At 55.8% G+C, this 15,261-nt stretch overlaps 1 protein-coding gene across 6 annotated transcripts in view; it reads right to left on the bottom strand.

Annotated features, from left to right (window-relative positions):
• The window catches only part of BAHCC1 (BAH domain and coiled-coil containing 1), a 60,546-nt gene extending 45,486 nt beyond the window's left edge, over positions 1-15,060 (bottom strand). For 2 of the 6 annotated variants that reach the window (XM_053569313.1, XM_053569317.1), the window contains exons 1-2: positions 14,944-15,060; positions 9,032-9,412 (exon numbers count right to left, since the gene is read on the bottom strand). In XM_053569313.1, coding sequence (XP_053425288.1) covers positions 9,032-9,206 — 175 coding nt within the window. In that variant the 5' untranslated portion in view covers positions 9,207-9,412; positions 14,944-15,060. Of the gene's footprint in view, positions 1-9,031; positions 9,413-9,622; positions 10,145-10,177; positions 11,047-13,231; positions 13,417-14,943 lie in introns of those variants that run through there. The other 4 variants (XM_053569315.1, XM_053569314.1, XM_053569316.1 and 1 more) reach the window with 4 other exon arrangements.
• Positions 15,061-15,261: the final 201 nt, after the last annotated feature.

Raw genomic sequence — 15,261 nt, 5'->3', positions numbered from 1 at the left:
CTAGCCAGTGTCATGCAGTGAGCCATGGCCTAGGGACCCAAGACCCAGAGAGACTCCCTGGGGCTTGAAGTCAGGCAGTGAAATCACACAGTGTGCAGGACCTGGGGTGGCACCACGGCCTGGTGACAGTATGCCTGGCTAGCACATCCCATCTGCCCAGGAGTCACTTGTGGGCTCACACTGTGGATGGAGACGTTGAAATGGGAAACGTAGCCCTGCTCCCTCTCAGTGACCCTGCATGTCCAACCTCACTGCCACCATGAGGGGAGGGGGAGCTCTGCCCAGGGCTCCCCTAACCTGATGGCTCCTTTTGCCAGATGAGCTACTGGCTTCTCCTCCCAATCATAGCTGCCCCAGCCCATGAAGAACCCTACCTACCTAGATGGTCAAGGAGCCATGGAAACTGGCCCTACAGTCCTTGCCCCTGCCCCCAGACCCTTCCATCACAGCTGTGGGTGGAGGGGCCCAGTGTCTTCCCATGCTAGCCGCTCCACTCACAGACATACCCCCCCCACTTGTCCACGTGGCCCCGTAGCACCACACCACCCAGGCTGCTGAGCCCCATCCCCCCCATCTGCAACTAACACATGGGCACTAATGAAGAGGGACAGCTCCATCTGCCAATCTGTTTAGCCCTGACACCTTTCAATGTGTCATGTACACAGCCTTGGAAGCCTCTACTGAAAACTGAAGATGTTTCTAGAAGGCCAAGAGATGTTGACCCTGTCCCCGGACAGGTGGCCACACAGATGGGGACACACAGAGGGTGCGGCCTGTGTGAGTGTCTCCACATCACTGCTAAGTACAGGGTTTTTAACAAAGAGACCAGACAGAGACATGGTCAAGTCAGACCCCAGTGGTGGCTCTTGCCTTCTCTTCCCAGCTTGGTTTCTCCAGAGTCACCTGTTTATCTTCCTTCTTTTCAAGGGAAAAAAAATCCAGGGCCCTCTTCACACTCACATGTGTGTATGCCACTCGCATGGCCCTCACTGCCTTTGTGAGAGGGTGTCTGGACAGGGCTGCTGCAAGGCCTTGTGGGACAGACGCACACAGTGGTCAGGGCCACAGGTCACAGAGTGGGAGGGAGCTATGCTGCCAGGCCCAAGTGACACCACTGCCCAGGAAGCCTCCAGTGGGGCAAGACAAAGAAGGAGGGGGGAGGAGGGCGTGGAACAAAATTAGTGTTGGGGCGGTGGAGAGAACACATCCAGGGCCAGGACAGCAGGGGCTCTGTTCCACCTGGGCTAAAGGTTGGAACTGCTTGGGGGCTCTAAGAGGATGAGACCTTGGGACCCCCGCTGGACCCAGGGGGGCCTGGGCACTGGTAGCTATAGAAGCTGCTCAGGTAAGGACCCCTGCTGGGGTGAGCAGAGAAGGCTTCTGGGGGCATGAAGGGGTGTGGTTATCTGGAAATCTTCAGGGACAGTAGAATGAAAGGGGTGGAGAGCAGGGGTTGGAGGTGGTGGCCAGCCAGGGCAGCTACAGCAATGGAGCTGACCCAAGGTACAAGACACCAAGTGAAGGAGGCTGCCATGGAAGGAGTACAGGGCAAGGGCCAGGAGCTAGAGCTCAGAAAGGGCAAGGCCAAGTTCAACTGCAGCCCAAGGGTGAGGATGGGTTCTTCAGTGACACATTAATGGGTGGTCATGGTTGGAAGGGTAGGGGAGGCACTGAGGGAACGTGGGACATTCACCATGCTGGGATGTACTGCAGAAGGCCACTGGGGACCTGTGGCTCTGCTCTCACGGCAGATGGTCAGGAGCCAAAGGACCAAGCAGGTGGTGAGGAGACATACATTCCTGTCACTGGGCAGCGGCTCTCCCCAAGACTGCTGGAATGTGACTCCTTGAAGGCCAAGTGTGAGCAAGTGTGAGTGTGCACCTTCCTGGGGGTGTGCAGGTGTGCATTGCCACCTCTGTGTATGCAGGCACCTATGGGCTCACTGGTTACAATTCCAGGGGTCCTCAAACTGCGGCCCGTGGGCTGCATGAGGCGGTGTGATTGTATTTGTTCCCGTTTTGTTTTTTTACTTCAAAATAAGATATGTGCAGTGTGCATAGGAATTTGTTCATAGTTTGTTTTTTTATTTTTAAACTATAGTCCGGCCCTCCAACAGTCTGAGGGTCAGTGAACTGGCTCCCTGTTTAAAAAGTTTGAGGATGCCTGCTAGACTGTGTGCTGGGTTCCACTAGATATCCATACAGAGGTCAGCATGTGAGCCTCTCCTCATGAAGGGAAAACAGCTGGACCATCCACAGGGCAGGGGATCCCAAGCAGAGGCAATGCCCATAGGGCTGAGGTGCCCTCTCCAGCATGGGGTTCCTTGAGTCTCTTGTTTGGCCATCCCCAACCTGCTAGCCTCGGCCTGCCTTCTTTCCCTGTGAGTCCACTATGCTGTCCAGCTCTGTTCCCTGGCCTGGAGACCTCTGCCTGCCCTGGTGCCCTTCCCAGGGCCACCTGCAGAAGCCACAGGAAGGACAGGTAGTAAGGGAATCCAGCGAAGACCTGGCTTCCCCTGTGAAGATGACACAGGCTGGCTTACTGCTCTTTTAATAAGGCTAAGCATTCCCTTGTTATGGGGTGCCTCACAGTGTCACCCCTTGCCTCAGGGAGACCAGCTTGCTGCTCAGAGGATTCTATCAGAAAGACACTTCCACCCTCCCTCCATTTCTGGAAATTTTCACTGGAAAACCAAACCTCTGCACCAAGGTGGGGAAAGCTCCAGGCGTACAGTGGGGTCTCCCATAAACACATAAGCAGGAGCACAATGTCCACCAGCCTCAAAGTCTATGCATCTAAAGACACAGGACTTCACGGGGGGGGGGTGCCTGGGTAAAAGGGGGAGGAGGCGGGAGCCTAGCCCACCTGTTATTCTCCTCTCCTCCGCAGAGCCAGGTCAGTAAGAAAAAAAAAAAGCTTCCCGGCTGGTCCCATCTGGTACCTAATCACGGACAGCTGCAGCAGGCCACGGATGCCAGCCGGCTGGCTCCCGGCTCAGGCGCCGGACACCTCCCCACCAACCCAGCGCCAACGTCACCACCAGGGCCTGGGTGCACAACCCCCGACTCCAGAGCCCACCCCAGCATCCCCTGATCCTACTCACAGGGCTAGGGGAGGCTGTAATATTATATATTACAGCAAACAGGGGCGGCCCACTGACAAATAGGTCTGCGTGGTCTAAACGGTATATTAGGCCATAAAAACGTCAGCGGGCAGAGCGTCAGAGCCAGAATGGAGCAGCTGGCCCTTCCGAGGCCCCGTCCTTCCCAGCCATGGCCTGGGCTGTGGGGTTTATCCTGGAAATTTCATGTTCCTGTGAGTTCGTTTTTTGCTTGCTATACCATGTCTTTGGTGAGAGGAAACCAAGTCCCAGAGGTTAACGGGGACTAGGGAAGCCCAGGAGAGCTGTTCCCTGGCAGGCTGGGAAGTGGGAGCCCCACAGAGCGAGTCACCTACTTGCCCAGCAGAGAGGCACGTGCTCCACATTCCACAGCCTGCTCTGAGGGAGGCTGCAAGGATGGCACTCAGAGGAGAGACCTCCCAGGGCCTCTCCAAGGGGGCTGCCCAGGAGCCAAGGGTCTCAGAACCTCTCTGGACTGGCCAGGCCTGGCTTCCTCCAAAGGGGCCTGAGGCAGCACCTCTGTCCTGGGTGGTGGCATCTTTCTGGAAACCCATCATTGAGGGTAGATCCGGCTTGTGAGGATGTTAGGAGAGGAGGGTGGGGGCACCCCTGCTCCAGGTGGAGTGTCCACAACCTTCTATGCCAGCCCCTGGCTGGGGCGACCAGGCCCCTCAGAGGAGGCTAGTCTAAAGGAGGGTATGTGTCTGGACTGAGCTCCGGGGGGTCTGCTGAGACTCCTCTATGGGACTCTGGGTCCAAAGGGTACAGGGCAGCCCCCAATTGTTGGCGACCTATACTCAGATATTTATGGCAGGGAGGCCCAGATTCCACCCCAGGAGGAAGGGGTGTAAGGGGTGAGGACCAAGGTTTCCTTCCACCCTGGGGCTAGTAGGCAGGGTGTTCTGGGAAATGTAGTCTTCTGGAGTTGGAATGGTCTGGCCAGAATTTCTGGGGGGCATTTACTTAAGGGACAGCCAAGAAACAGAAGACAGTAAAGAGGACGCCCTGGGATATACCCCAAGGTGGAAAACTCCTGGGAAGTGGCTACATTTAAATATCTGCTACCTAAAAAGTAATTCCAGCCTCAGCTCACACAGTGATCATTTCTGATCAAGTAGCCCTGGTGTTCCCCAGAGATAAGGGAACCAGCTCAAATCACCCAGGTTGAAAAAAGCTTTCAGTGACCCCCATTCCTATTCTCCTCTGGCCCCTGCCCCCAGACACCAAGAGAGAGGTGCCCACCAGGGGACAGGGCGCTGCCAGCCACGCCTTGGGCTCTGAGAGACCACAGAACATCCCGAGTGTGTGCACGTTATTCATGCTCACAGCCACTCTGATGACATATGTAAGTTGACAGCGAACATCCTATCAACTTGCTGGAGTGTATCTTGATTGTTAAAACACACTCTTAAAGGTGTACGATCGTTTATCAAATTAAAATAGCCGTGCCTTGCTGGTTCCTTTTCTGCCTTCCTGGACGAACACCCAGGTGCCTCCCCCTCCTCTGGCCTCCTGAACATCCTGCCCTTCCCCCATGCCCTGCTCCCCAGGGGACAATGTCCTTGTTGCCAGGGACCCAGCATCAGCACACACACTCCCCCCCCCCACCTCACCCAGGCCAGGGCAAGCCCACTCACTAATCGCCAAGAAGTGACAAACGCCAGAAGCCCCACCAATTAAATTTAAACCCATGCGAAGCTCAGTGGCTAGTAAATTATTATTTTTATTAGCTTGAACTAAGTTCCCGTAAGAGAGAAAGTCAACTCGCTCCCATGAATGGCTCTTGTATAATTTATTTAACTCTGTGCTCTTTGCCAAAGCCTGGAATATTTTTAGCTCATTCTGTTGTTGGATTTGTCTTTTTTATGTGTGTTTCTGAGGGGTATTTTTAGCTTCATCCATGTTATTCTAACAGCCTCCTATGCGTTTTGTCCTGTCTGTGCGGCTGTTGAACCCTGTCTCACAGGGAGATGAGGGAGATTTCTAAGAATAACCGGGCAGCGTTTGGGGTGCGCACGTTTTCTAGGGGAGATGTGCTATTTGCACAACGCTGCTCCCTGCTTTGCTCACTAATTTGCCTTATTGCTCACGTGACCTGGATATTCCTACAGAAAACGCATCATCTCCTTACAGGAATACTCAGGCATGGCTGCAGCACAAGCCCCACTGAGAAAAACCCCACATTCCAAAAACGGCTTTGGTGGGGCAGGCGTGGCCAGCACAGCCTCCTGGGCTATACGCCGCAGATTCCCCGCAGCAGCTTTGATGTCTAGCTCTGTCACTTACGGAGCAGGACCAGTAGTCTTCAGAAAGTAACTCTTTTCACACCTACTTAATGTCGGTAACTGTTGCAGACACACTCCATCCTGTCAGGGAGTTAATGAGGTATTTACGAAAATGTATTTTTTTTCTTTACAAAAAAAAATCACATGATGAGGGTGGGGAAGCCTTTGATGGGGTCTTTTCACACTAGGAAATTATCTGTTTTTCTCCTCAGAGTTGGATTCTTTTTTATTTCTTTTTCCTCCCTTTTTTTTTGGAGATTGTTAATAGGAAGCACTTTGCTCCCACCAGAGGGGGCCTCACCTTCCGCAGTAAGCCCAGGCCCTAGTCACCTGGCTGCCCAGGCCCTAGTCACCTGGCTTCCCAGGCCAGACGAATTATACCCCGAAGAAGACAAGAAAAGGGGCTGGGAGGGGAATCTGGGCAGACTACTAGAACCCAGCTGTGAAATCCAGGCCCCTGGAGGGAAGGGACAGATGAGGGTGACAGTGTCCATGGCCCAGGGAAGCAGGGAGGGGCCAAAGCCACACTTCCATTTGGCCCAGCTGCCTCAGATCAACCAATCCCTCGATCCCTCCGTGGAGAGGAAAGCGCCCCAATAGCTGCAGGCAGGATTGATGATGAAAAATCTTGGGTTGGTTCTTGTTGATTACCCCCACACATACAAATTTCACAGCTTTGCCTCCAGACCATCTGTATTAGAAACAAAATCTAACACTGCACTAAAAATAATGATTCCAAACATTTTAATTGCACCTTTTGGTGACAAGGTTACTGGAACAGCACTTTACCATAAAAACCCCATAAGCCCGATTATAATGCTACCAACACTTTCATTTTTAGACAAACAATGGAAGAAGCTCTGGAACCCAAGGTCCCCACCCAACAGGGTGTCTCAGGCTAGTGTTTTGGAAGTGCAGGATAGACATGCAGAAAGGCAGCACAGACCCAGTTGGGGACACCTCAGCCCAGCCTGGGGTCTGTGTCAAGCCAGCCAGTCTCAGAGTATAGTTTGGGTCCTAATCCTGTGTTGGAGCCAGACAGAAATCTCACAGAGCAATTTTCTCTTCAGCAGGGCAGTTGGTGGTGGGAGGGAGAGGGTTGGGCTGCTGCAGCTGTGGTCTGTGGACAGAGGCCATCCAGGAAAATGGGAAGAAAGTCCACCAGACTGGCTATTGGGAAATCCACACATAGACACACAAAAAATTACTTATTTAAACTTTTTTCTTTCTAAACAAGATCACATATAGACACAGACACATATAGACAAAGCAAAGTGATCTGGGGGTATAATTCCTTTAAAAAATATATGTACCTAAAATTTTAAAACCAGTATGATATCAGCTATTTCAAAAAGCTTTCTTTCAGTTACAGATGCTTCTAACTGGTCGCCTGCGGTCAAGCTCCCCTTCACAAACAGGCTGAATGTCTCAAGTACAATAGGTTTCTTTGGTCTGCAGGAGGGTGGAAACTGGGCCTCCAGGAGTGGGGGACACGTGGCCCTCCAGCCCCCAAAGGAGGGAGTCTTCAGGGGCCTCCAGCGCCCTCTAGAGCAACCTGGGTTGGGGAGGCCAGGAGGGACCCGGGTCAAGCAACAGAATGGCAGGACACCGACCAGGCCAGAGCAAGTGCTCACACCCTATGCAGCCTACACTCCAGGAAGCACGTGGTCAAACTTAGAAAGAGTCAGACAAAGGTTTGTGCCACCCAACCAGGACCACATTCCCACCTGACTGGGTATTACCTAGATCTAGAAATCAGGGCAGAAAGAGCAGATGGTGGCTAATCGAGACCTGGCCAGGCTATGGGCGCGTGACTGAGAACAGGGAGGCAGAAGTGACCTGAACTGAGGGGGAATCTGGCCTGACCTCCCCACGGGATGGTCCCAGCCTGCCTGTGCACAACCGTTAAAAGACAAGATTGGCTGTCTCTGTGGTGTCAGCCAGGCTAGAGGATCCAGCACGCTGAGGGGCGCAGGTGCTCCCTACCTACCCCCAACCTGCAGCCCAAGAAGAGATTGGAAGGGAAGCTGGGGGACTGTCCCTCCAGCCTCAGCTCCCCAGGGCACCTGAGCTGAGTGGGCATCGCCTCCTGTTCTCATGGGGGGGGGGGCAGAAGAGACACTTAATAACCACAGGGACAACAGGGAGTGATATTTTTAAATCACCAATTGCTCAAGCGTGTACTTTTTCTCTTTCTCTTTTCAGTTATAAATGTAGGGGAGAAAAAAGAGAGAAAAAGGAAGGAGGAAGCCCAAAGAAGAGGAAAGGTTGGGCTTGGAAGGATCCAGCCACTGCCAGGGCAGGACTGAGTGGCCGGAAGCAGGAGCCCCGAATCAGCCCCTCTGCCGGGTCTCCTCCCGCTGCAAATGCTGAAAGCCTGAAGCCAGTTTGTAATTAGCAATTTTGAGTTTGTTTTTTTTTCTAGGAAATGTATGTTTTTCTTTTTGACTGCCCTCCCTTCTTCAGACGTTTTCCCTCCTAGCGGTCTGTGCCATCCGTTTTAATCCACACACTAATTGTAATCCCATTAAAGCAGATAAAATTTTATTAGTATTCACAGTTCATCAAGCTAGCAATAATAACTGTTACTGCCAATTTTTTTTAAAAGCGGCAAACATTTCTGATGTTTAGAACAAACTGTAAACAAAAGCAAGCCAAATTGCGGGTGACCCAGCGGGGCCCTGTATTCAGCCCCAGGTCTTCGAGAAAACTCTTGCTGCAGGCCCCCGTGACCTCCGAGTGTCAGGCGGAACGGTGGCTGCCCCTTTTCTGACCTCCCTCAACGTTAATATCAAAGCCACCGAAGAAGACTGCTCTGGAGGCCTGGACCTGCTCTGCCAGGAAAGACCCTCTGGGGTGGAGGATCTGAGAGGCCAGCAACAGGCCTCCCAGCAAATGCCAGCACTATCTTCCTAGGGCAAACCCAGGGCTCACTCGCCTGCACCGAAATCCCTAGCGTTCCAGGCGCCACCCAGGCCCTCCAGTGCCCATGTTCTGCTTTCCTCGCCGGGCTTTGAGGCCGAGCGCTCTGGCCACGCTTTGTCCGGCTTTAGCAGGATACCAGAGGCACTTGTTAAAGCAAATGCATCCCCTGCAAACCCATTCTCGCCCTGACACTTCAAGGCTTTATATAGAAACAGGATTTGCTCGTCTTACACCAGCAGTCCCTATTAACGCTCGCCCCGCGCGCACCGCCCTAATCCGCAAGGCCGCGGCTGCTCCGGCCCCCTCCCCCGCTGCCACAGCCGTTTTGTTCCCGCAGAAAGCGCCTCGTTGTCCCGCCTAAAGGAGGTGAATGCAGAAGGCAGAAAGAGGTTTCCACGGAATTTAGATCTTCTGCAGGAAGGGGTGGGGGAGGGTGGCAAAGAAGAGGAAAGACTTTAATTTCAGCCGGCTCTGGAGCTGCCCCTTCGAGACCCCCTGGGGGTACCAGGAAAGGCCGCTCTAAACCGCGGAGATCCGGCTTGTGGGGCAGGCAGGGCCCTGAGCCGCAAGGCCGCCACCGACGCGCGGGCAGGGAAATGAAAGCAAAGCTGCTCCGCACACTCGGCTCCTCGGAGCGGAGGGGCGGGCGCCTTCCTCGACTCTCGAACGTCCCCGGAGCCCACCCCGGCCGCCCACTGACCTGTATGAGAAGCCATGGGCAGCGGCGACGGGAAGTACTTTCCTGGCTGGAAATGCGCGGGGGGCTGCGTAGCGGGTCCGGCCGGGGCGAGGCGCGCGGCGGCGGCACTGCGGTGGCCCAGGCTCCCGCGCTCCGACAGCAGATGCGGCGGCGGCGCGAAGTCGCGGCCATCCATGCCGGGCCCCGGCCCCGGTCAGCCGCCGCTTCCCCGGAGCAGCGCGGCCGGGGCCCGGGGGCGGCTCGGCGCGCGGGCGGCGCGGAGGAGGCGGTGTCTGGTGTCACCGGCAGCGGTGGCGGCGGGGCCGGTCAGCACGCTGGCGGGCTGGGCTTCTTACCGGGCGGTCGCACACCGAGCCGTCGGCCACCGTGCGGGTCCATAATCTGCGGAGGCAAGCAGAGGATACTCGGTGACTCGGGGGTTCGGCTAGCCCGGGGGGAGGGTCCCTGCCCCGCCCGCTTATCCCCTCCCGGCGCCGGCCCGAGCCGCGGCCAGGCGGCCGGCCCCGAGCGCACGGCGCATCTCCCTGTCGCACACGCGCGCGCCGGGCGACTCGGGCTGCCCGGCACTCGGGTCCCCACGCGCTCACGCACCGTGCAGGCCACGCCTGGCCCCGAGGAGCCGGGGAAACCCGGCCGCACTGCCCGCCGCTTCCTCTTGTCTCCGCGGGTCCCTGCAGCGAGGGCGCCTCGGCGAAGAGGCTGCTGGCTCGACTGGGTGATAAAAACCCAAATCTGCGAAGCCATCACGCACACTCGCGCGCACACACACACACACACACACACACTCACACGCACACCCTCTCCCCTCCCCCGCTGCCCAAAGGTGTCTCGAAGGAAAAGGCCCGGAGTCCGCACTCGCTCTTTCCTCTCCCACCGTCACTCCAAGGTCCAGCTTTTACTGCATTCCGCTTAACCGAATAACCACGCTAATTAAGCGAGTAATTTTATTGATTGTAACTCGACTTCTTTTTTTATAACCTTCCTTTCTCTCCTTTCCCATCCCCCACATGAGTCTTTCGGTCCATTCTTTTGAATCCATCGCCCCCCAGCTGCAATGGGACCAGCCTCCGCCCCCACCCCACCCCCAGCACCACACCCGGACCCCAAGCCGCCTCCCTGGAGCCCCGCGACAGCCACCGGCATCACCTGGGCCGTCAAGCCGCAGTGGCGGGCCTGCTGTCCCGGAGCCTGTAGCTTCCTGGCGAGGCTGTAACAATCACCCCACCCCCCAAGCAAATTCGCCCAGCATCTTCCTCTGCGTATTGGGGGTTTGGTGGGGTGGTTGAGAATCAGAATGTCGTTCTAGCTCTCGGTCCCAAATCGTCCACGGGATTTCTCCCTTCAGTGCCTACGGGGATCACCAAGACGAGGCCGGTCTCCGCGAGGTCGGGAGGCCGGGCATGCAGCATCTGTGTCCAGTCGGGGAGGGTGGGCACGCCTGCCCAGCACAACCTTGCCCCTGGGTCTCAGTAGACTCCAGACCTCGGTCATCCACCCCACCTCCAGCAAAGCCGCCTCGAACTGACGCTCGCGGCCCTTCTCTTGCAGCCCTACCCAACGCGGAGCGTCCACTCAGAGGCAAAATCCGGGACAATTTCAGACTCTGGGCGCGGAGCGCCGGAGCAAATCCATATGGCTTGTGCACGCGCTGTGTCCGTGCGTCCCTCCAAAAGCTCTCTCCCTGTCTTCATTTACTAATACACATTGTTTTAATGTTTGATATCACCTTCAACCAAAGAGGGATGTATGGGCACAATATTCTTAATTATGAAGTTCACCAAAAAACTCATTTTTTTTTCAGCCGTCCCACCGTGACAACAAAGCGATTAAGTTGTTTCCCATTTTGTGAATACCATTTTAAATTGCTATATTTTATGCTATGGGTTCTACAATGTCTTATTTGCAGACTATTTCGTGTCTGATTTAATCTAAAACCGAAAACATAATTATTAAGTGAATACATATTTGCTCAGCTGATAAGCTTTTTTTTAATATTTATTCGGAGAGCTTTTGCATTGTAAATAAACGACACAAAGAGTTCTCTGTGTCTCTCAACTGCGTACAAAGGGGCCTGGGGCTCCCTTCTCTCTAGAGATGGCCAACACTCTCCCCCGGTCTAACAAACAGTGCGGCCGCAGCGCGGGCCTGCAACGCGAGCGCCAGGCGCCGGGGTCCGGAGAGCGCTGGGCGAGCGGCTGCTCGAGCTTGGGTCAAGGAAGGCACTGCCCAGGCCGCTCTGTTGGCTTACGGGCCTCAGCCTCTGCCGGCGCCTCTCTAGCCCCGGAGGGCGCACGGTGGGACAAAGGGAAAGAGGGGAGGGAGGTCAGGAGCCCGCATCTTCAAAGGCGCCGAGGGCCCAAGAGGGGCCAGGGCTGCGCAGCACAGGGCTGCGAGACTTCCCGGCGGCCTCCGGGGAGTCGTGTACTCTGTGCTTTTGTTTTGTGGGTGGGTTTTTCCCCCAAAAAAGAAAATTCAAAGTTGTCGAGAGCGCGCGAGCTGCCTCCGCTTCTCGGGATGCGGGCTGGGTTACCAAGCAGCAATTTTAATCTTTCACCCCCTGAGGGCGGATCGCAGACTCGATTGTTCCTATCTTACTAGCCCGCTCCACTTTTCAAGCAAATAGGGGGTGGATTACTGTAGCCAGCCTGCGCCCCTGCGAGGCTTACTGGATTGGAGAGGCCTTTTCTTTGTGTTTTCTCCTCCCGGGGAGAGGCCGCGCCGCGCCTCCTACTCCTCTGCCAGCACCCGGCTCCCGCGGCCTGGGAAACCAGAGCTGGACAGGAAGCCAGGCAAGGGCAAACGGCCACCGCAGCTAGGGCTGGAGCAGGATGCCGCAAGTCCACCCGCGTCCCCACCCCCGCTCCAAGAGGGCCCCCAGCGGAGGTCGGCGAGGACCGCGCCACAGCCGGGCATAGGGCTGATCGACGGAGGAAACGAAGCGAAAGTGGCGGCAGGCCGAGGGCCCCGCTCCGGCCGGAGAATCGCTGACGAGGGCATTTCGAAAGGAGCTGAGCCTCCGAACACCCCAGGTTCTTCCTGGGGTGGCAGGGCGTGACCCTCGGTCCCTTCTTCCCGCGGCCTGAGATGTGGCTAGCGCGCTCAAAGATCTAAGACTTTCCCAGGTTGCTTTGTTTTCTACTTTTGCACCTAAAAGCCTGCTGTAGCCTCGCCCGCCACCTGGGGACCAGGACCCCGGCGCGTTCTCCTCCCTCTGGAGCCGTCTCCGGGGCGCACAGGCGCCTTGCGACCTTCAGGCTGTCCGGGCCAGGCCAGGAGAGAGCACCCGGCCCGGGTGGCTTGGGCGCCGCCACAGAACCCGCTCCCTGCGAAATGGCTGCACCCGCCTGCCCACCCGCATCGCGCCAGTGGGAAGAGAGCTGCGGTCGCACCGGATTCCCGCACCCGAGGGCACACCCAGCCACCCAGGCCGTGGTCCGAGCCCCAAGTGCCACCCGAAACGCGCGCCGTGAAAACGCCCCGCTGCGCCGGCCTATCTTGGCCCCCCCCTTCTCCACCCCAACTCCTATGGAAAAACATTTTCAGAAACATTCTGAAATGAATTAAGCTCTGGGAAGCAAAACCCGAAAAACTCGCCAATACATCTCCCCTCCCCCGCCCTTCGCTACAGCCCGGAAAGCTCCTCTGGGCAGCGGCCGTGGCCACGGTGAGCTGGCAGACGCCGTGTTCGGCTGAGCGAGCGACCGGGCGGGGCCGACCCTGGACTGCTCGGTGGAGGGCAGCGGGATAAGAGAGCAAATAATTGGGGTTCGTTACTTCCACCCAAGCTGGGCGCACGTTGGCGGCGCCCGGACCTCGCCAACTGTCAGCCCGGTGCCACCCGCATGGCTCACGCTTGACGCAGCCTGGCAGTCCCTGTCGCATCTCAAGTATTTATTTTTAATGCTGAGTGTCGATCGAGACAACAAGCGCTTAGAGCAAAGCAAGGACGCATTACGGGGGTAATTTTAAACCGATCGATAAGATTTTTTTCCGAGAGAAAAATCGCTCACATATAGTCCATCTTTTTTTAAGCCTTCTCCATATTATAACGGATTTTAAAAAAGGGAATATATATATATTTCTAACATCACAACCCTGAATTTCTTTTGCTAAAAAAATGTAAATCCCCAAAGCCAAAATTAAAAATAAAATAATAAAAATACAAAAATTTAAAAAATGAAAGCAATTTTAGTTACTTACTGGAGGCTGTTTCCTGGATACAACTGAATGCAATACAATTAAATCAGTAAATGTGACTTTGTTTTGTATTCCTATTGGTATTTTCAATGTGCTGACTGTTGCACTGTAAATGCACCGCTTCCACAACAACGACTCTAGCGAGCCCATCCAGAGCGGCTCTCAAACCTGCAGCCTGGTGCGGAGAGCCACGGGCCCCGCATACTAATAAGCTCGTGCCACTCAGTCCTGAGCAGCCGGCGCGCTGATTGGCCGCGAGGTCCTCCGCGGCCGGGAGCTTGTGCCACTCATTCGGCGTAAACAGGCCTCCCAATAGGCTGGCGCCGGGCCAGGGAGCTGCCAATCAGGGAGCAGCAGGACTACTACCAAGCTCGATGGCGCCTAATTCAAGCCCGGCGACTGCGCAGCTCCTCTGCGCAGATCTTTGCTGCTGAATGGGATTCGGTGGCGCAGGGCGGGAGACCCAGCCCAGGCAAGTGAGCGCGCGTGTCCCAGGGCAGGTGTAGGCGCCCCCTCCTTTTTTCTTTTTTTTTTTTTAATGCAGAACGTCTAACGTTTGGTTTCTGGTGCACAGACTGGGAGAAGCAGCAGCAACACTTCTTAAAGCAGACACCTTTTTGATACCTGGGGTCTGACAGGTGGCAGACAGGCCACCTCCATGCCCAGAGGCCTCCCCAGATTGCCTAGGCCTTCCACCTCTCCAAGGTACCTGCAGATTCAGACACGCAGGGCACGGTCGCTTCTTGGGTACCCAGGGCTTCAGAACTGCCTGCCTGGCCCTCTCCCTTCCCCTGCCCCAGGGATCAGACCCTGGGAAATGCCTTCTGCTCTTAATTTTACCTCCCTCTGCCACTCTTTGCAATGGAGCAAGGATCAAAATGGAATTTGGGGACTTATTGCTAAGACAAAGATTACCCTTTCTTCACCTACACCTAGAGTTTTGAAATATTTTCACTTTGATAATGGGAATGGTTGTTAATGATGTGAAAACCGGGCGTAGTATTTCTCAAAGACGCTCTCTTTCGGCATATCCGCTAAATTCTCAGACCAAATAAAAGAAACCACTGAGCGATTCTGTGTCGTAACCAAATACAAACTACTTTTAAAATATTATGCAAATAAATATTTTGGTTAGAATTTGGTCCCCTAACCTAAATGTTATTTATTCTCAGGGACTCCAGGTGAAGTCTTAGTGGCAATACTTTTTACTTCTTTCTCCCTGTGAATCTTTGCCTCTCCCTCTGGAGGGAAAAAGGATATTTAAACTAGAAACTAACCGACATTCACACGCATTCCAAATTCTCCACTGTCTCATTCCGTTAGAGACACTAAGTGGTTAAATCCGAAGCCCGTGGTCTCTTCTCTTTTCCTTCAGCCCCCCGCCCGCTCCCACGGGACCGCTAGGATTGGTTGGCACTCCGCCAGCGAGCTGTCAATCACCGAGTGTAAACAAGGCGCTGATTGGCTGTTGTCCAGTCCGCATTGGGCCTCCAGAAAAAAGCAATTACTGGCTCCGCGGTTTCAAGGCGGCCCAAGGCCGCTTGATGAAAGGAGATAAGCTGGGGACCGTTTCCAGGATCCCCGCGGGCCGACCCTGGCTGCCCGGGAGCGGAGAAGCGGTGGAGAGCCCGCGGATCAAAGGAATCTGGAGAGAAAGGGGAAGCGGGCAGACGGGCTCCGGCCGGCCTTTCCCACCCCCCGCGGGCGGCTCTGACCTGGGTGGGGGGCTGCGGGTCCTGGGCTGGAACTCCGGGATTTCCTGCCCGCCGGAGTCGGGCCTGCGCCGGCGCCCGCTTCGGGCGGCGCAGCCGGGAGGGGAGCTCTGAAGAGCCCGGGGCTCGCAGGTAAGCGCCGGGGTTCTGCGGGCCGAGCCGGGGGCGCAGGACTAGACGCGAGGCCGCCCCGGCCGGCTCAGGGGGTGGCGATGGCTCGGGCCCGAGTCCAAACTCCCGCGATGCCCTTATCCGGCTGTCGAGACCCCCTGTGGCCCAGTCCGGAGCCGGGCCCCAGGCCGGCGCCTTCGGAAGCGACGC

This window comes from Nycticebus coucang, chromosome 18, assembly GCF_027406575.1.
Source record: "Nycticebus coucang isolate mNycCou1 chromosome 18, mNycCou1.pri, whole genome shotgun sequence".
NCBI classification, from domain to species: Eukaryota; Metazoa; Chordata; class Mammalia; order Primates; family Lorisidae; genus Nycticebus; species Nycticebus coucang.
The sequence above is the reverse complement of the archived record's forward strand: the minus strand, read 5'-3'. Positions and strand labels throughout refer to the sequence as shown.